This window comes from Halichondria panicea, chromosome 16 (genome assembly GCF_963675165.1).
Source record: "Halichondria panicea chromosome 16, odHalPani1.1, whole genome shotgun sequence".
NCBI lineage: Eukaryota > Metazoa > Porifera > Demospongiae > Suberitida > Halichondriidae > Halichondria > Halichondria panicea.
The window spans coordinates 3,332,645-3,355,189 of NC_087392.1; the positions used below are offsets into that span (position 1 = coordinate 3,332,645).

Sequence of the window (22,545 nt, forward strand, 5' to 3'; positions counted from 1 at the left end):
TATTTATAAATACCCATGGACATTTATAAATACCCATTGACATTTATAAATACACATGGACATTTATATATACCCATGGACATTTATATATACCCATGGATTATATATACCCATGGACATTTTATAAAAATACCCATGGACATTTATATATACCCATGGACATTTATAAATACCCATTGACATTTATAAATACCCATTGACATATGACATATATAAATACCCATGGACATATATAAATGTCTATGGGTATTTATAAATACCTGTGGACATTTATAAATGTCTATGGGTATTTATAAATACCCATTGACATTTATAAATACACATGGACATTTATAAATACCCATGGACATATAATAAATACCCATGGACATTTATATATACCCATGGACATTTATAAATACCCATGGACATATATAAATACCCATGGACATTTATAAATACCCATGGACATATAAATACCCATGGACATATATAAATGTCTATGGGTATTTATAAATATCCATGGACATTTATAAATACCCATGGACATATATATATGTCTCACTCTTACATAGTTTTGACACAAACGGCACCTCATACAAACGTCATGAATAATTGAAGTTCAATTATTGCCTTCCGGGCACTTCCGTATACTCATAAAGCTTCGTAAAAGATGTTCTGGAGAAGACAAGTTAGTTAGATGAAGGCTAGGCGTTCTAGGACTCTCTAGCTAGCTAGTATAGCTATGTAGCTGGATTGCTTGGCACCTAGGAAGGATCTTCGAAGAAATAAAGAGGCAAAGACTCCCGTCGCTCGAATGGTAAGTTATAAGCTTGTACTTATTATCTGTGTAATGTATCAGTCTTATAAAAGATCCCTCACTTGTATGGAGCCTACAGAAAGTGTCTCTGTCCTTCATACAGCTTAAAGGAAGCCTAAGTGATCTATTATAGGTAGTCTTTCACTTAGTATTCGTCCGTATCGATCTAAGGCTTGATCCAACTTATTAGTAGCCTTATAAGAAGCTTTCCTCCTTTAATTTAGTACTGGTATCACTGCCATTGTGCTTAGTAGTAACAGGCCTGATGGGATGGGTGATCACATCATGGAGGGCCCAGGAAACTGCGTGGAATTGTCGTATAACATTTATATTGATGGTTCCCCCAGGTGGTGGTAAGTGTCAGAGGCCTGAGAAACGCTAGTCTATTAGCTAGAATGTAAGTGACATTGATATTGTGTCTATCTTAACTTACTACTTATCTGTAGGTTGTTATGGAGTGTTTATGAGGACAAGTGGCACGGGATACGTACATCTAAAGAAACAAGAGTGGATCTACGCCAAGCTAGCTAGCTAGATAGCTGCTCTTTCTAATCTATTTCTGTTGCTAAATTATGTTTGTTAAGAAGTGGAGCTATAATATACCTGGCTCCTCTTGATGATTGTAAGTACTGGGCTGATGAAATAGTCCTGTACAAGTTGTCATCTTTTATTTGTTAAAAATAATTAACAATAATACAGAAATTCCCAGGGTATTTCCCCTCACGTAGACAGTAAATTTCATTATAAAAAATGAACGTTCGGTGAGTTTCTTCAACGTCCGCGCTTGACCTGTTTAAAGCTTTGTAGAGACCCAAATTTTTACAGGTAGGTAGAGGAAGGGTTGAAGTTAGCACCTGTGAAAAAAAATTTTTTACCCATGTTTTTCATTTCTACTAAATAGCTTAATTTAATCAGTGCCGCGTTAAGGGGGTTTTCCTAGGCCCTGTCACATATTGTTGAAAAAGAACAAAGTTGCCGTGACGAAATGTCTCCTGTGTATTAAACAAAGTCGTAGCCTAGCCAGGAGGGACAAGCAATGTCTCCTGCATTATTGTTGACAAAGTTCTCATTCTGATAACAACAAAACAATGTACACACTAAACAAAACAAAACAATACAAGCTAACTAAATAATAAACAAAACTATGTACACACTAAAAGCTAACTATAGTTCAATCCCTTTCTCATCTGCCTAATCAGAGTCTTCACTTTGTCCTGAATGTTCTGCAAGCTTCTTCCGGAGAAGTTGCCCCTTTTTGGTTTTCTTTCAGGAAAGCCTGTGCTCTGTCAGGTTTGGTATCCGTGGCTAGGTTTGATCCGTGGCTAGGTTTGAACCATTTTCAGTGTCTGTAAAAAACCTCTTTTTTGTAGGTGGTTCTTCCTTGTCAGTCTGGTTGTTGAGCGAGGTATAGACGTTGTTGCCAGGTGTTGGTACTTTCCTCAACGTCACTGGTTGCTATTGCCAGGGTGGGTGTAATCTGCAGAGCAGAGTACTAGTTCAACTCTTAAACCGATCGAAAGAGTCCCCCAGCTCTGCCGCGATGTTCCGCAGTGGTAAATACCAAGTTGGTATCCTCCCCTTGTGGTGAATGGTCCATGATGATCTTGTATACCTTAACAGGCATCTTGCAGATCCATGTGCTGTTGCAGTTTTGTGCCCCCACACCGACACCACTTGAAATTCATTCTTGTTCTCCGCATCACCCATTGTCATATTTACCACTGCGCCCTGGCGCTGGAAATTGGTGTAAACCAAGTAGCAACCAAGTAGCACATTAGGAACCTGGGTTATGGTTGGATAGAATAATATCCTCAGTCCTTTGCTAAATACCCTCAGTTGTTTAGTAAATACGTTTACTAAATACCCTTAGCTCAGTTGTTTACTAAATACCCTCAGTCTAAATCCCTCAGTCTAAATACCCTCAGTCCTTTGCCCTCAGACATTTAACAGTTCCTCACAGTTGTTTACTAAATACCGTCAGTTCTTTGCTAAATACCCTCAGACATTTACTAAATACCCAATAAGGAATGTGTCTAGTACATCCTTGAACTCTTGAATGGATAATTTCTCCAACTCCTACAGGTAGGTCGGCTGGCAAAACTGTTTCAGTTCAACAACCCCAGATGTGCTTTCGGCGAACAATCACTTTTTGTCGATCTTCTGGTATGACAGCAACATGACACCTTTCATTTGAAGTGTCTGAGCACTTCACCCGCGGAATTGGCTTCCAAATAAACCTACGAACATGACGTAAAGGTTAGGGTAAACTGTTCAGCAATACACATAAAATGTAGGTACCTACACTCTGTGTAGTTAAGGCCTGGGTCAGGCACTGATAAGATTAATTTTATTCATTACCAACATTTAATGTAGATGGTGTAGATTATGTAGTGTTAATGAGATTCATAACCATTATTAATGTTATTCATTGCAATTGATGTCACGTGTCAAGAAGAAGTCAAGGTACTTGCTTAGCTAGCTGCTGGAAAGAATCTTTAGCAACAAATGCGGTGGACTTGCACAAGGTAAGACTAGTTGTTTAGGCCCTCAAAGATAGAGTAGGTTGTCATGATTATATTTCTAGCGGGGGAAGTCAATATGTGCAAAACTGCCTTAGCTATACTGGCTTCTTTAGCTCTGACAGCCACTCTAGAGGTAGGCTATGCTGTGTATCTCAAGAATACAGTAACTCCTACTCTTCCCCCGCCGGATATTAGTACCTAGCAATGATAAGTTCATCTAGCCTTGTTTTTGAAGCTTGATCTTAGCATCTTCGTGGCCGCATTTGTAGTTAAAAGTGGCATGACGTCATCACCATTTTTGGGGCTAATTAGCATAATTGAATTAAGCTAATTAGTTTATTGGAAAAAGAAAACATTGAGCTTCATTTTGGATCATTTTGATGCAGCATACACTGTATATTGCAAATAATACAGCAGTATGAACATAGTGTTAAATTTTGGTATTTACAGCCAGACCCGGGCCTTAACTGCGCAGAGCACAGTTGAATGCCTGTTGCACTTCCAACGTGAAGTCATCATCGTCTGAGTTTAACAGGTCCACGTACACCCTATCAAAAGACACACCCTATCAAAAGACATTAATTAAGAGCACAATGAAGGCATAACCCAAGCATGCATGTGCCTATACACTAATTTTTGGGACAACCCTGATACGTACACATAGATGAATTTTGCTTACATCTGTGGATCCAGAGAATGACGTTCAGTCTTGGTGATCACACAATCTTGTTGTGCAACTGCAGGCACTAACACAGAAACACATGCACTAGGAGTAACCGTGACTGGTGTAGTATTAACAACAATCGAAACAGGACTCTGGGTACTTGAAACGGTAGTAACTCTTCAAAACTATGTGATAGTGATTCTTACAGACTGCACTATCCTGTAACCAACAATTATACATGTAGGGTCAAACAACCATAAAATATTACCTTTAAAATGGAGAAGGAGCGAGACGTACACACACCCACTTGTCTTTATTCCATCGCCATCACAACTAAAAACACCATCCGGAGCACGAACCCGTCTATTCACACACTTGATAATTGTTCCTTTATGGAGGATAAAGGAACAATATCCAGATACATTCGATCCTTGGAAATCGATAACCACTAGATTCTTCTGATATTCACGTGTCCATGATATTCACGTGTCCAACTTGTAGATTTTGCCACATTTGGTCGCCTTTCGTTTACAGCAGCTGGTTCAGATCTAAGCTGGGTAATCAACCGGCTAGCTTTGGAAACCAGGTTTGAAGTACTTGCCCCACTGCCACTTGACGTGGCCGTTGCACCTTTGAAAACGTTCTTAGTCTCAGCTTCAATCTCTGTTTTTCCTACAGATTTTTTTAATTACTACTACGTACACAAACTCAGTATGCTTGCTTACTTTTCGATTTTTACAAACATTTCGAGGTGCTGGTCTTCCATCACGTACAATTGTTATAAAAAAGCCGAACAAGTGTTAATTGAATTACCGTACTTCTTCTAACAGAGGCCCCCTTCGGAGATTTCTCCCACAAGGCACCATAAAATTCATTTGCTATTTCCACTAGGTATTTAAAAGGCGGCATCCATTTAAAAAGGCGGCATCTTATTTAGAAGTACAATACTTTATGTATTATCATAATTATCAGGACTACGTACTACCTGATTTATGTATAATTATAATTATTTGTATATACAAAATAATCTATTAATAAATTATTATTGTGCAGGTGTGAGGTGTGAGATACCAGCTACTTGAAGAGCATCAGCTAAGTCTTTATCTTCAGCTTCTTCCATATTAAGTAACATATAGAGCTTACACACAGTACAGAGAGACAGCAATAGAGACAGACACCCAAATTGAAGAGCTTAGACACAGTACAGAGAGACAGCAATAGAAGACACCCAAATTTAAGACTGTACAGAGAGACAGCAATAGAAGATTAAGATTAAGACACCCAAATTTAATAGTACACGCACACGTGGTATAGTGGAGTGCGCATGCATAAATAAAAACTCTTTGCACGTACAAAATCTGGAGTAAATTTTGCACGCGTAAAACAACAGCCTCAAATTTTGCTCCCGTGAATATAGTGAATTTCTTTTGAGTCATATACTGAATGTTTGCGCGCGCTATTTTGTACTTATCGCAAGCGCGAATTATGTGTCAACGTTTGGCTTTCCATACTATGGCTTTTCCATACTAGAGTAAGTAATCAAACCTCGGACTATACCTATATTCGGACGCGTTTTCCATGGACTCAAAGCAGCTATCCAGATTTTAGCCACATCTACAAGTCACTGGTGCTTGGTACTACCTAGCAGCCAACTCTCAGCCTGTTCCTCACAACGACGCACTGGTCACGAGCTCTCAAAAACGAGTCCGAAATAACCGAAATAATCAAAATACGGACGAAGGGACACTACTTTAGACTGCGTAGCTTGAGATATTTCTAGTTTCTGTGCCTCCTGTACTTCTTCTTAGCTAGATCTACCATCATGCAAAAAATCAGCAGTGGCAGCTGCACAACAAACTCCAGAAACCAGACTGAAAATAGCAGCCCCACCCACTAATTTAGGATCTCGGACGCATGTGCAATGCATATATAGGCAGATCTACACGTGTTAATGAGCTAGTCTATGCGAGAGTCTATGAGCTATTAGCCAAAAGTCTAAAAGAAAAACTCTCTACCTGAAGGACAAAATCAAAGGAGGGGCAGAGAATCGGTGGATTTGTTTGTAAGTGCCACACTAGATCTACATACAGTAGACTATAACTAGAGTGTCTTTATGTGATGATGTTTTGTGTGTATACAGATTGTTAGTAATTAACTAGGTATGGCTGAAGGCTATATTTTAAGAAGTAAGCTTGCATCACGTCCATCAACACCAGCAGTTTGACGGTAGATTTACTCACCAACGACCGCTGTACAAGTCATGGGTGGATGACAGTATGAAAAAAAGCTATGGAAGCAGTTGTCAAGAATGGAGCAAGTGTTAGAGAGGCAGCAGTTTGCTTTGGTGTGCCCAAGTCAACTTTGGGGGATCGAATCAGTGGCAGAGTTCAACACGGTGATGTCAGTGGCCCCCTAAAATACCTCTCAACTGCGGAAGAAAATGACTTAGCCAAATTCTTAGCCAAATTCTTGATAAAATGTGCTGGTATTGGATATCCTAAGACAAGATTAGAAGTTATATCTCTTGTCCAAACGATTATTGATTATAAAGGGATTCACTCAACTGTTACGGCTGGTTGGTGGCAGAGATTTATCAAGCGAAATGCGAACATCACTTTAAGGGCCCCTTCTCCACTATCAAATGCTCGAGCATATGCAACAGATCCTGATATCATGAACAGGTACTTTGATCTACTTGAGGAGACTTTGTTACGGTATGAACTGAAAGATAAGCCGTGTTTAACATGGATGAAACTGGCCTCCCCATGGATCCTAAGGCTTCTAAAAGCGTTTACAGAAAAGGAGAAAAAATCCTTTAGCACGCTCTAGTGGTAATAAATCCCAGACGACAGTAGTAGCCTGTGTGAGTGCTGCAGGCTATTGTATGCCACCTTTGGTGATCTTGAATCGGAAGAGTGTTCCGAGCTGCTATAAGGAAGGAGAAGTTCCTGGGACCAAATATGGCCTGTCACCAAAAGGAAGGATGGATTGACCGTGACTTGTTTCACCAGTGGTTTGCTTTTCATTTTCTTCGATATGCTCCTCAAGAACGTCCCTTATTGCTGCTTCTTGATGGCCACTCCAGCCACTTTTGCCCGGAAACAGTTCATCTAGCTGATGAACATGATATAGTTGTATTTATTCTCCCTCCAAACTTATTCTCCCTCCAAACTCTACCCACCTATTGCAGCCTTTGGATAAGGGGACATTTTCCCCTTTAAAGACTTATTGGAAACAGGAGTGTCACGAATTTATGAGCAAAAATCCAGGCGAAGTAGTGTCCCGTTTTACCTTTTCCAAAATTTTGGGAAGATCATGGGAAAGATGTATGGGAAAGATGTATGAGATTATCCAATGTGCAAGCGGGATTTAAAGTAACCGGTGTGTACCCTTGATCGTGAAGCAGCTTTCAAGCAAATTAATATGCCTTCTGGTGTTGCCAAAAGTTTTTCTCTGCCGTATCAACCCATGTTTAGTCCTGCGCCCAGGAAAAAGAAAGCTGCAGCTATACATGTAGATCTAGTACGTTATTCAGAAGATGATGATATCAGCTCTGAAGAATCGTTCAGTGACGTACGAGCAGTACATACACCTGTAGGTGGCAGTTTTGATTATGAGAGTGCAGCACGAGAACCTGGTTTTGGTGAACATGCCAAGATGCCACCCTATACGTCTAATGGTGATACGGATGACAACAGTTCCAGTGACACTGATCGTGTGACACCTTTAATTTACTGCAGCCAAACCAAAAAAATGCTGAAAACACCCATCCCACCTCCAAGAAAAGTTGATCCTTTGAAAGTAAAATCTTGTGGTAAAATTCTCACTAGCAGCGAATGTATGGCTATTATGGATAAAAAAAAAGAAGAGAAAGATGAAAAGGAGGCTGAGAGAAAGCGTTTGCAGGCTGAGAGGAAGCAATTGAAGGCTGAAAACAAGCGTTTGCTGGCTGAAAAACGAGCTTCGAAGCTATCAGCCAAGAAATCGGGAAAGAGTGTTTCCACAAAAGTGTCTAAAGCTCAGCATTCCTTATGTGTTGAAAACCCACCTGAACCGGTTTTTACTGCTAAAGAACTTGAACTTTTTACCACCAGGTTTGAAAATGGTTTTGACCTCACGCATGATGACCGATATAACTTATGGTTAAAAGAAAATGGATCTCCCCAGAATGGTGTGTATAATAGTGTTTGGTATACTGCAGAATGTGCTATAATCATGTTTCTATTGTATTTAGCCAGGCAAAAGCGAGTTACGAAGCCTACTTTCAAAGTGAGAGAAAGCATTGGTCAAGGTGGTTACTTCTGCTATTTAATATTGACATAGCTAATATCCATAATTGCAGATTGGAGTGATGCTGATGAGTTGTGCCACGTGACGGGGATAGATTCAAGTGGCGTATCTGGTGTGTTGATTATTGATTTAGCTATAATCATACAGCTACATAATTATGTTATATATACTTGGATAGCACTTGAATTGAATAGCCTGCAACATGTCCGCTTAACACGTCATAACTTTCGCTCAATTTGGCGATGCATGAGGCTATTTCTATTGAGCATAATTATAGTACTGCAGTCGACTATACTCGTGATTAATACATTTTCTAACAGATGAAGAGCCAGTCAAGTCCAAGGTACTGTCTGGTAAGTAGGTTTATTTTATAATTATATGCGACCAATTCGGATGATGTGCCTTTAGTTGCAGAGCAAAGAAGGAACGCTGGAGTGAGGGCAACTAGAGCTAACCCATCTGGTGAGTGAGTAAATTTAATTATCCCCCTTCATATTAGGACCCACCCCCAAAGCAAATCTACCCCCCTGAAACAATTTAAGACTCTTAAAGGTAGCTCTGAACTCCGTCATATTCACATGTATATTATTAGGAAGCAGTGTTGGATTGAGAGCTACTAAATCTACTAGAGCTAACCCGTCAGGTTAGTGGCATATGTTGTACGTCGCATTCACATACACGTCTATTTTTAGAGCCCGTAAACAGTGTTGGAGTGAGAGCTACGTTGGAGTGAGAGCTACTAAATCTACTAGAGCTAACCCGCCAGGTTAGTGGTTCATGGTACCATAATTATGTTGTCGCATTCACATACACATCTATTTTAGAGCCCGTAAACAGTGTTGGAGTGAGAGCTACTAAATCTACTAGAGCTAACCCGTCAGGTTAGTGGTTTATGGTACCATAATTATGTTGTCGCATTCACATACATTCACATACACGTCTATTTTAGAGCCCGTAAACAGTGTTGGAGTGAGAGCTACTAAATCTACTAGAGCTAACCCGTCAGGTTAGTGGTTCATGGTACCATAATTATGTTGTCGCATTCACATACACGTCTATTTTATAGCCCGTAAACAGTGTTGGAGTGAGAGCTACTAAATCTACTAGAGCTAACCCGTCAGGTTAGTGGTTCATGGTACCATAATTATGTTGTCGCATTCACATACACGTCTATTTTTAGAGCCCGTAAACAGTGTTGGAGTGAGAGCTACTAAATCTACTAGAGCTAACCCGTCAGGTTAGTGGTTCATGGTACCATAATTATGTTGTCGCATTCACATACACGTCTATTTTATAGCCCGTAAACAGTGTTGGAGTCTAAATCTACTAGAGCTAACCCGTCAGGTTAGTGGTTCATGGTACCATAATTATGTTGTCGCATTCACATACACGTCTATTTTTAGAGCCCGTAAACAGTGTTGGAGTGAGAGCTACTAAATCTACTAGAGCTAACCCGCCAGGTTAGTGGTTCATGGTACCATAATTATGTTGTTGCATTCACATACACGTCTATTTTTAGAGCCCGTAAACAGTGTTGGAGTGAGAGCTACTAAATCTACTAGAGCTAACCCGTCAGGTTAGTGGTTCATGGTACCATAATTATGTTGTCGCATTCACATACACGTCTATTTTATAGCCCGTAAACAGTGTTGGAGTGAGAGCTACTAAATCTACTAGAGCTAACCCGTCAGGTTAGTGGTTCATGGTACCATAATTATGTTGTCGCATTCACATACACGTCTATTTTTAGAGCCCGTAAACAGTGTTGGAGTGAGAGCTACTAAATCTACTAGAGCTAACCCGTCAGGTTAGTGGTTCATGGTACCATAATTATGTTGTTGCATTCACATACACGTCTATTTTAGAGCCCGTAAACAGTGTTGGAGTGAGAGCTACTAAATCTACTAGAGCTAACCCGCCAGGTTAGTGGTTCATGGTACCATAATTATGTTGTCGCATTCACATACACGTCTATTTTTAGAGCCCGTAAACAGTGTTGGAGTGAGAGCTACTAAATCTACTAGAGCTAACCCGCCAGGTTAGTGGTTCATGGTACCATAATTATGTTGTTGCATTCACATACACGTCTATTTTTAGAGCCCGTAAACAGTGTTGGAGTGAGAGCTACTAAATCTACTACAGCTAACCCGCCAGGTTAGTGGTTCATGGTACCATAATTATGTTGTCGCATTCACATACACGTCTATTTTAGAGCCCGTAAACAGTGTTGGAGTGAGAGCTACTAAATCTACTAGAGCTAACCCGTCAGGTTAGTGGTTCATGGTACCATAATTATGTTGTCGCATTCACATACACGTCTATTTTTAGAGCCCGTAAACAGTGTTGGAGTGAGAGCTACTAAATCTACTAGAGCTAACCCGTCAGGTTAGTGGTTCATGGTACCATAATTATGTTGTCGCATTCACATACACGTCTATTTTAGAGCCCGTAAACAGTGTTGGAGTGAGAGCTACTAAATCTACTAGAGCTAACCCGTCAGGTTAGTGGTTCATGGTACCATAATTATGTTGTCGCATTCACATACACGTCTATTTTATAGCCCGTAAACAGTGTTGGAGTGAGAGCTACTAAATCTACTAGAGCTAACCCGTCAGGTTAGTGGTTCATGGTACCATAATTATGTTGTCGCATTCACATACACGTCTATTTTTAGAGCCCGTAAACAGTGTTGGAGTGAGAGCTACTAAATCTACTAGAGCTAACCCGTCAGGTTAGTGGTTCATGGTACCATAATTATGTTGTTGCATTCACATACACGTCTATTTTAGAGCCCGTAAACAGTGTTGGAGTGAGAGCTACTAAATCTACTAGAGCTAACCCGCCAGGTTAGTGGTTCATGGTACCATAATTATGTTGTCGCATTCACATACACGTCTATTTTTAGAGCCCGTAAACAGTGTTGGAGTGAGAGCTACTAAATCTACTAGAGCTAACCCGCCAGGTTAGTGGTTCATGGTACCATAATTATGTTGTTGCATTCACATACACGTCTATTTTTAGAGCCCGTAAACAGTGTTGGAGTGAGAGCTACTAAATCTACTAGAGCTAACCCGTCAGGTTAGTGGTTCATGGTACCATAATTATGTTGTCGCATTCACATACACGTCTATTTTATAGCCCGTAAACAGTGTTGGAGTGAGAGCTACTAAATCTACTAGAGCTAACCCGTCAGGTTTCATGGTACCATAATTATGTTGTCGCATTCACATACACGTCTATTTTTAGAGCCCGTAAACAGTGTTGGAGTGAGAGCTACTAAATCTACTAGAGCTAACCCGTCAGGTTAGTGGTTCATGGTACCATAATTATGTTGTTGCATTCACATACACGTCTATTTTAGAGCCCGTAAACAGTGTTGGAGTGAGAGCTACTAAATCTACTAGAGCTAACCCGCCAGGTTAGTGGTTCATGGTACCATAATTATGTTGTCGCATTCACATACACGTCTATTTTTAGAGCCCGTAAACAGTGTTGGAGTGAGAGCTACTAAATCTACTAGAGCTAACCCGCCAGGTTAGTGGTTCATGGTACCATAATTATGTTGTTGCATTCACATACACGTCTATTTTTAGAGCCCGTAAACAGTGTTGGAGTGAGAGCTACTAAATCTACTAGAGCTAACCCGCCAGGTTAGTGGTTTATGGTACCATAATTATGTTGTCGCATTCACATACACGTCTATTTTAGAGCCCGTAAACAGTGTTGGAGTGAGAGCTACTAAATCTACTAGAGCTAACCCGTCAGGTTAGTGGTTCATGGTACCATAATTATGTACCATAATTATGTTGTCGCATTCACATACACGTCTATTTTTAGAGCCCGTAAACAGTGTTGGAGTGAGAGCTACTAAATCTACTAGAGCTAACCCGTCAGGTTAGTGGTTCATGGTACCATAATTATGTTGTCGCATTCACATACACGTCTATTTTAGAGCCCGTAAACAGTGTTGGAGTGAGAGCTACTAAATCTACTAGAGCTAACCCGTCAGGTTAGTGGTTCATGGTACCATAATTATGTTGTCGCATTCACATACACGTCTATTTTTAGAGCCCGTAAACAGTGTTGGAGTGAGAGCTACTAAATCTACTAGAGCTAACCCGTCAGGTTAGTGGTTCATGGTACCATCTGTTGTCGCATTCACATACATGTGTATTTTTTGGCCCAGGAAGCAATGTTGGAATGAGAGCTATTAAATCTACTAGAGCTAACCCAACCCGTCAGGTTAGTGGTTTAATAGTACCGTATTGAAATTGGTAAAGAGCCCACCCAAGTGTGCTGTACATTTCTGGTTCATATATAGTCAAGTTCCTAAATGACAATGTCACTATATATGCATGTTACTCGTCTCAATTAACGTCATGTACAAACGCAATAAAAAGAAATAGTGATTAGGGAGTTCCATGTATTTACCCTGTAGTGCTCGAGGACAATTCTTTTTGTTCTGCTACTGATTGCTCTGTACAAAAGAGCGGGATAGAGTTCCCTGTGTGGATCAGTTGTGATGTGTGCTCCAGGTGGTATCATCTTTACTGTATAGGACTGAAGAAAACCAAGAAACAGTTTACTTGTGTACAATGTATATAATGAACAGTAAGCTTGTGTAGATCTATATTCAATGTGTATAGTTCTGATTAAATACAGTATACTAACAGTATACTACCTTTCTGGGCTCTGGTAGAGATCGATTTTCTTTTAACCATTAAGTGAACTCTGTGTCCGAGATCCTAAATTAGTGGGTGGGGCTGCTATTTTCAGTCTGGTTTCTGGAGTTTGTTGTGCAGCTGCCACTGCTGATTTTTTGCATGATGGTAGATCTAGCTAAGAAGAAGTACAGGAGGCACAGAAACTAGAAATATCTCAAGCTACGCAGTCTAAAGTAGTGTCCGGATAACGGTACCTTCGTCCGTATTTTGATTATTTCGAACTCGTTTTTGAGAGCTCGTGACCAGTGCGTCGTTGTGAGGAACAGGCTGAGAGTTAGCTGCTAGGTATTACCAAGCACCAGTGACTTGTAGATGTGGCTAAAATCTGGATAGCTGCTTTGAGTCCATGGAAAACGCGTCCGAATATAGGTATAGTCCGAGTTTGATTACTTTTGTTGTATGCAATAATTAAACAATGCAATAATTCAACAACAATTGTGGCACTGATGGATGAGTGGTTCGAAATTGCAGGCCAAACTGTTCGATATTCCCACGTACAAAATACCAACCAAGGTGCGGAATTTTGCGACAAAATATATTCTTTTTTTTTACAAAAAACGTGTCGAATACACTGCTAGAAAATTGGAAAGTATCGAATCAAAACATACGCTGTCAAACTGTGATGCATGTTACAAGCAACAGAAATCGTTTCCTAGTAAACCACTGTATACCACACCAGTCTGTATCATCTGTCTGGTCACAATCACAATCACGCACTTCTTCAGTCTATCACGTACTTCAGTCTACAACACATCAATTATATACATAATTAATAGGCTAACTACAAACTGTTAAGCACATACATGTACATGTACCTTCACATGTATGACATCGTCGTCATCAATAGCAGACTTATAGCACTGGAAAGCACTGAACTGTTTCCATCCTCATTCTCCGAACTGTCAGAACTGAGGTCTGTTAAGCCTGAGGCTACATGGACCATCAAATGTAATGCTACACACCTACACTTTTCAACACTTTTGTTGCATACTTACAAATCCCGAGAAGCATAGATGCCGAGATAACTTCCAAATCTTTTGTGTTCTCTGCGCACTTAAGGTCCGGGTCCAGATTTCAACACCAAAATTTACACTATGTTCATACTGCTGTATTATTTGCAATATACAGTGTATGCTGCATCAAAATGATCCAAAATGAAGCTCAATGTTTTCTTTTTCCAAAAAAATAATTAGCTTAATTCAATTATGCTAATTAGTCCCATAAATGGTGATGACGTCATGCCACTTTCAGAAAGAGAAGTGCAAATACGGCGTTGAAGATGCCAAGATCAAGCTTCAAAAACAAGGCTAGATGAAAAACAAGGCTAGATGAACATCTCATAGCTAGGTACTAGTATCCTTGATGGGAAGAGTAGGAGTTATTGTATTCTTGAGATACACAAAATAGCCTACCTCCAGGGTGGCTGTCAGAGCTAAAGAAGCTAGCATAGCTAAGAAAGTTTTGGACATTTTTACTTCCCATCAAGGAAACATAATCATAACAACATACTCTATCTTTTGAGGGCCTAAACAGCTACTCTTACCTTGTTTAAGTCCGCCGTATTTGTTGCCAAAGATAATCTATAATAGTTCTAGCAGCTAGCTAAGCAAATACATTGACCTTATGACGTCACATGCAATGAATAACATTAATATACATTATTAACACTACATGATCTACATCATCTACATAAAATGTTGGCAATGAATAAAATTAATCTTATCAGTGCCTGACCCAGGCCTTAACTGCGCAGAGTTGGGGATACACCGCAAAACTTTCCACATTCCGGTCTGCCAAACAATACATTTTCAAACTTAGACTGCTTGCTCTTGCTACCCTTTCTTGAGGAGATGACGTGCTATAAGCTACCTAGCAGTACAGAATGCACAACATCAAGAGCTCTGAGACTCCGTAATACAGTAATTAAACACTACTTAACACAAAGTACCTATCATGCATGACAAGCGACCTACTTTTATATAATATACTATGTTGAGTAATATATACGTGGAGCACCGACACACACACACACACACACAACACACCACACACACAGCTATCACACACACGCACAAACCACACGGCCTGCACACCCACCCCCTCACCACACACACCCCCACACACCCCCTCACACACACAGACACACCACACCACACACACAGGGGCGTAGCTTAATGGTTTCGTCAGTCTGCTATAGCCTGCATGCATTGATGTGTGTGTGTAGGGGTACAGGTTATGGGTCCAACTTCAGGCCTGCCTTCTCTCCTTGCTTGCTCAAAAGTGGGTGGAGCTGATCATGTGCGCATGCGCAATAACACATGGCTGGAAATCAAAGCGTTTGTCGTCTTTTGGATTTGTTCCAGTGCCTGATCAATCCTATTTGATAGAGGTTCAGTGATTTGGTTGAGACGGAGTAGACATTGATGAAACACCATGGTTGAAGGTTGCTGGTGAGAGGCCATGGGAGCCATTGAATGACAACTGGTTAGTCACACTTCTGTACATTGCCATGTCTTAGACTTTACTACAATTAGCTAATAGGTAGATCTTTTATAGCACAATACTGCAGGCCACGTGTGTGCTGAGCTGGACCTACTAATTTGACCACAAACCCATGTGGGGGATCAATTCTTGCACAGTATGGAATCAGCTAATTACTGAGGCTGAAGGATCATCAACTAGCCAAACTAATGAGAATCCACCCAAAAATAAGAAAAGAAGAAGCGAAAACGCAAACAAAGAAAAGCAAGAATCACAAAAATTGTTCCGGATTCAAATGAACTTGAATTAATCAGCAAGGCAACGATTGAAGTCAAGAAGTACAAAGGAGTACAAAGGAATGGCAGGCAGCAATGGGAGGAAGTACCATCACTCAAGTAAGCCGAAGGTACACATCAGCTTCTCTGCCTACAGAAGTGTACATGTTGTTCGTCTATCGTGGCATGAAGGTAGAATTTCTTCCTCGTAGTATAAAAGTTGATGTGACCAATGAAGCTCTCATTACTCCATATAATTATATTTGGAATGTTTGGAATGTGTACTTCTTCATCACTTCAATTTCATGGTATTGATGGCTCTTCCTCTATACAGCGTTCGAGCGAATTAGAATTTCAAGCTCCTGGAACAACCATTCACTCAGACCAGTGGGCAGTGTACAACAACAGCATCGTACAACAACATGCTTTCTCTCAGCCCTGAGACCTGGCTGTTATTTTGTAGTCAAATTGTGGATGCAGTGCTGTAAAAGTTGTAAAAGTCATCCACAACGACCTCAACGACCTCAAAGGAAACAATATTATAATTGCAACGTTGCCGAGGCCTCGTCTTCTTCTGCTTCTTCTGCTTCTTCTGCTTCTCCTGTAAGTGTTCTACCTAGTTCTGATATCACTCCGTTTCCTCATATTGACTTTGGAAAAGTATGTCAAAGCAGATAGACTTGACAAAGTATCCCTACTTTATGGACAAAGCAGTCCTCGTACAGTGACATGTGTAAAGTTTTCAAAGTGTTGGCTGTGTTTTGCCGATAAAGAAATTGACTCACTAATCAATAGTGTACTGTGGCATGCTAGACCGACCGCTGGAGATTGCTTGAACATAATGGAACAATTTTTTAACTGAATACTGTTTGTCGTTCCCATGTTTTTTGATCACTACGTATACATAATAATTATGCACAATGCATTATGTAATGATCTATTGATGATACCAGTAACAAGTTATCGTGACACATGCCACATGGGATATATTGGCCAATAGGCATAAAAAGCGGACACTTACTGTATTCCGTTTCTTTCAGATTAACGGAAGGCAAGACGGAAGTTCACGGGGGCAGGGCTCGACGGTGCCGTTGCAATCTATTTACAAGCAACCCCACTCTTGGAAAAACAGTCATCGACGGGAGCGTTGTACGTTCGATGTGAATGATTGGTGCACTGAGTACGTTGTTTGTTCGAAATGTCACTCCATATGAGTTTGATAACTGTGTTTATACAACAGCTAGTGGTTGCAAAGAATCGAAGAAGTGTTGCCATGTAGAAATGCCAGAACACCCTCACCAACGTCAACGTACTGAATGTGGATTCCTTCTTCTGAAAAAGCAGCATACAAAGAAAGGATATCGCCTGGTTCCACACAAGGTTCACCCCTACAGACCACTAAAGCGAAGTATCACCAAACTGATGAACAAAAGGCAATTTATTTCTCAATGTCAGAAATGGGAAGAAATCAATTCCATCACATTTTTTTTGTGACATAATATTATAATTATGATGGCAATGTATGGAAGACGTTTGAGAATTTTCTGGCTAACCCAAACTCATATTTACTCTCATTAAAATTAATGTAGACTGGTTCCAACCATTCAAACACACCATAGGCGCATTATAGTTCAAAATCCTCCTCGAAGTGAGAGGTACAAAAAAGAAAACATGATATTGGTTGGACTAATGCCTGGACGATGTCACTCAGTATTAACTCGTATCTTTCTCCATTGGTCGAAGAATTAAAAGAGTTCTGGAAAGGTGTTCTAATTCCAGTAACATGCAATGAAATTACTGAATGTTCGCCTTGCAATAACCAGTGTAAGTTGCGACATACCAGCAGGTATGTGGATTTCTGGGACACTTTGCCAGATTGGCATGTATTTAAAGGAATTTAAACAACACGACGGCAAAATTGGAAGAAAAGAACAAACGAAAACCATCGAGAACATTGTAAAGAAATATTGAAGGAGAAAACCAAATCTTCAACTCAGAAAACTGAGAGCCTTCGATATTCCGTCCTGCTATCACTTCCGTAGCTGCTATCACTTCCGTAGCTGCTATCACTTCCGTACTTTGACCCTATAAAATGTACGATCCCATGCACAATCTTTTTCTGGGCACTGGCAAGCATGTATTTAAGATGGAATATTTTAAGAACAAGACCTTGTCAACAATTTCGATGTCCCTACGATATTGGCCGATATTCCAATAAATATATCGAGCAATTACGGTGGTTTCACAGCTAATCAGTGGAGGCATTGGATATTTCCCTATCGTTTTAAAAGGTGTCATTCCTGACTCGCACTTGAGATGTTGGCTGTTGTTCGTTAGAGCCTCCAAATGCGGTACATTCGTAGAGCTGATATCGAGACTGCTGATTTCATGCTATTTCATGCTGTTTGAAGATATATATGAAAGTCTGCACCTTCATTGCTCATTGCCACATTATGGATTGTATAAGACCGTCGCATACATTTTGGTGTTTTGTAACTCATTTGAACGAGTTACATTTGAACGTTACAACGGCAATTGAATCTCAGCTGTTGAAAAAGTTTTGCTTAGAACAGGAAGCAGACAATCTGCTCCAAATGCTGACAAAGTTGGAACCATTGATTTTAACATCATTATGCATTTGGTATATACATCGCCTAAAGATCTACACTTATCCTTCAACATAGATGATTCTCACAAAGCCTTACCACCTTTTCAAAAGAATGGTTTGACGGAAAAGTTGGCTACAATCCATCTACCGGCCACTACCGGCCAATTTGTCTACATGTGCACATGTCTTATTTCTACAGAGAGCATGGCTAGGTACTGATATGATTGGCTCTGTAAAGCCGGGCCCTAACAATATATCCTCATCAATTATAATGGCTAATTGGCCATCTACTGGAAACTCACTCGATACTCTAACTAGTGAGCAAATGAATATAGGTACAGTATTTTGTAGCACTCGATTAAGACTCTGCAAAGCCCTACGGATACCCCAAGTAATGAAACGTAGTTCATATTTCATCAACATCACAACTGGTTTCTGCTAAGGTATGTTTGGCAGATGATCTCTTTGAACCATCAGATGCATGCTGTTTTATACCAGTTCAGCGCATTTATGCACGTTGTGCATACACTCTGTGTAGTTAAGGCCTGGGTCAGGCACTGATAAGATTAATTTTATTCATTACCAACATTTAATGTAGATGATGTAGATTATGTAGTGTTAATGAGATTCATAACCATTATTAATGTTATTCATTGCAATTGATGTCACGTGTCAAGAAGAAGTCAAGGTACTTGCTTAGCTAGCTGCTGGAACTATTGTACAGAATCTTTAGCAACAAATGCGGTGGACTTGCACAAGGTAAGACTAGTTGTTTAGGCCCTCAAAAGATAGAGTAGGTTGTCATGATTATATTTCCAGCGGGGGAAGTCAATAAGTGCAAAACTGCCTTAGCTATACTGGCTTCTTTAGCTCTGACAGCCACTCTAGAGGTAGGCTATGCTGTGTATCTCAAGAATACAGTAACTCCTACTCTTCCCCCGCCGGATATTAGTACCTAGCAATGATAAGTTCATCTAGCCTTGTTTTTGAAGCTTGATCTTAGCATCTTCATGGCCGCATTTGAAGTTCTTCTTGAGCTTCATTTTGGATCAATTTGATGCAGCATACACTGTATATTGCAAATAATACAGCAGTATGAACATAGTGTTAAATTTTGGTATTTACAGACAGACCCGGGCCTTAACTACGCAGAGTATGCCGAAATACCATTCCTATAGAAAATGAAACTCAACTTGAAACTGTGTTCATTGCTTGCCCAATACCTTTGAAGTATTCAGCTTAATTGCTTATTAATTTGTTTTTTTGCCTAACATTGTATTACACCTTGATTGATGTATACTACGACTGCAACAATAATAATAAAGTTAAGGTGTACTTATCCAGCTGACAGTACATACGTATAATATATAAGGCAAATATATAAGGCAAATAATTACTCTGGGCAGTTAAGGCCTGGGTCAGGCACTGATAAGATTAATTTTATTCATTGCCTACATTTTATGTAGATCATGTAGATCATGTAGTGTTAATGAGATTCATAATGTTTATTAATGTTATTCATTGCACATGACGTCATAAGGTCAATGTATTTGCTTAGCTAGCTGCTGGAACTATATAGATTATCTTTGGCAACAAATACGGCGGACTTAAACAAGGTAAGAGTAGCTGTTTAGGCCCTCAAAAGATAGATTATGTTGTTATGATTATGTTTCCTTGATGGGAAGTAAAAATGTCCAAAACTTTCTTAGCTATGCTAGCTTCTTTAGCTCTGACAGCCACCCTAGAGGTAGGCTATTTTGTGTATCTCAAGAATACAATAACTCCTACTCTTCCCATCAAGGATACTAGTACCTAGCTATGAGATGTTCATCTAGCCTTGTTTTTGAAGCTTGATCTTGGCATCTTCAACGCCGTATTTGCACTTCTCTTTCTGAAAGTGGCATGACGTCATCATCATTTATGGGACTAATTAGCATAATTGAATTAAGCTAATTAGTTTTTTGGAAAAAGAAAACATTGAGCTTCATTTTGGATCATTTTGATGCAGCATACACTGTATATTGCAAATAATACAGCAGTATGAACATAGTGTAAATTTTGGTGTTAAAATCTGGACCCGGGCCTTAAGTGCGCAGAGTATACGCGCATAGTATATATAATTATGTACAGTTAATGTGTATAATAATTATGTTAATAATAATACAGTACTATACAAACAATGAGTACTTTCACGCAATCTTCTGAGTTGGGACGACTGTGTGTGCGACACTTCTCAATTAGTGCTTCTTGAGATTTGCAGTCTCTATCCGACATTTTGACTAGCAATTGCCCAAGAGAAAATATGTCGCTGTATATGCTTTGCTTTAAACTCTCCATGAATAACTTCAGGCACTATTATGTGGTACTTTGAAAGGTATTCAGATCTTTCTCTCGATCATTTAGGGGACCAGACTCTTTCTCAGTAGCTTTACCAAAGTCTATTAAAACCGCGTGATACATTGCTTCCAGTGACGTTGATGCACAACTTGTTGGATTTTCACAACGATTTTATGTCATTGTGGATAATTTTGACGCTTGAATGAGCAATCAATTGTGCACAGACTAGAATCCATTCTCTTGCACAAGTAAGGTGTCTGTGATGTTGCATAAAGTTATCGTATTCAGGCCAATATCGTATTCAGGCCAATACCATGGAATTGTGTGATAACTCTTAGTGGCCGGGCAGACGTACAAACACCAAACAAGTAAGGTAAGTGGTAAGGTAAGTGTGGATGACAAACCTTGATTAGCATATTGGCTTCATGAATGGCATCGCGTTGAGCCGTACGTGGAAGCAGCTCTTTCACAGCAACCAGTATGTCCCTGTATAACTGAACACGTACCACAGAGAAAGATCCTCGACCAATGTACCTACTGCTTTCCTTTCCATTATCGATTGGGTCTACTAAGTCACTAGGATCAATCTGGTGGTGAATAGGCTATAGGCTGCTGTACACGACACTAGGAGCAAGTTGGCGTCCTCTCAGTACATACGTTCTTTTAGCGCTTTATTCCGTTTGAGTAGCTCCCATTGCCACCTGTCCCAAAACGATCTAGCCATGCACTTGTATTTTAAAGTTGCTGTTTGAAGTGCTCGCTGTGCAATTGTTTTCTCAATGATACTTTGCTGTGTACTCTTTGAAACTTCTTACTCTTTGAAACTTCGAAACTTCTTCCGCACATCATTAACAGAGTGCCGACTCAGGGGATTGCTGGTTGCGGTCAGTTTCTGATCCACCCTGATCATCTGGCATACTGTAGATTGGACTGGATGGAGGGCTTGTTGCTTCACCAGCTGGAACTCCATATCATGTCCTTTGAGCTGAGCTGAGCAAAACTCAAATTCTGATAGATTCTCCCTTGGCCTTGTACTATACTATACTGGCTAGCCTATACGTACCTATGGCTCACGAAGGAGGATTTTACAGCAGACTTCCCTGACTAGGACATCCTTTGAACAAACTGTTGATAACTTTGACCAGTTTCCAAGATCTTCTCGGGAAGTGAATTTACCACCAGGCATCCACCAATTAGTACCCATACCCAACCGTTTGATGAGCTATTCTCACGACTTGAGAGCATGGCAGAGATGATCAGTTCTACACAAAAACTTGTGTTTGATCAGAAATCTGCCCATGCCATACTTGAAGAGAGGGTGGGTCAGCTCAGTAAGGATATGGAAGAAACCAGGCAAATGTATAGGTCAAGTATAAATACTCCTGACAGTGGCGGCAAGAATCGGATGACAATTCCTTCAGAACTCTCGGTACGTGGTGTATTACGAGAAATAATTATACTATCTACTATCCATACCTTACAAACACTTACATATATATTACAATATTACATTATATAGGCATCCACCATTAAAAAATTGCACAACAATGCTTCGGAAAATTTTGCTGGAGATCAGTTAATTGCTGGAGATCAGTTGTAAGTATTAATTTATTATTATCAGTCGTACATACCATTGGTTTTCTGAACTTGCTGTAGATATCAATCTGAACACAATCAAAAAGTGTTTGAGTTCTTGTTCTCTCAAATGAAAGAAGAGGAATTCAATGGTGCTCATTGTGAAGATCGTCTCCTTAGTGTTAAATAATAGTTATTCATGTGAATTTATATAGGTGCGATTCATCGGTACTCGTTTCAAATGCGCATGCGCAGCCGCACCCCCATACA

The 22,545-nt window shown here is 40.0% G+C and overlaps 1 protein-coding gene across 1 annotated transcript; it reads left to right on the forward strand.

Annotated features, from left to right (window-relative positions):
- Nucleotides 1–483: 483 nt before the first annotated feature.
- Nucleotides 484–12,880, forward strand: LOC135349806 (uncharacterized). Its single transcript, XM_064548415.1, has 10 exons — nucleotides 484–799; nucleotides 1,147–1,196; nucleotides 1,246–6,047; nucleotides 6,126–8,156; nucleotides 8,220–8,276; nucleotides 8,328–8,387; nucleotides 8,596–8,628; nucleotides 8,684–8,737; nucleotides 8,868–8,918; nucleotides 12,714–12,880. Exons 4-10 carry the CDS (start codon nucleotides 7,409–7,411, stop codon nucleotides 12,878–12,880), a joined length of 1,170 nt encoding a protein of 389 aa, XP_064404485.1. The 5' UTR covers nucleotides 484–799; nucleotides 1,147–1,196; nucleotides 1,246–6,047; nucleotides 6,126–7,408.
- Nucleotides 12,881–22,545: the final 9,665 nt, after the last annotated feature.

Coding starts and splice junctions, on each gene's coding strand:
- LOC135349806 (XM_064548415.1), top strand. CDS start 7,409: ATGCCTTCTGGTGTTGCCAAAAGTTTTTCTCTGCCGTATCAACCCATG. Junction 8,388..8,595: donor AGATTCAAGTGGCGTATCTG/GTGTGTTGATTA, acceptor ATTTTCTAACAG/ATGAAGAGCCAGTCAAGTCC. Junction 8,629..8,683: donor CAAGTCCAAGGTACTGTCTG/GTAAGTAGGTTT, acceptor ATGTGCCTTTAG/TTGCAGAGCAAAGAAGGAAC.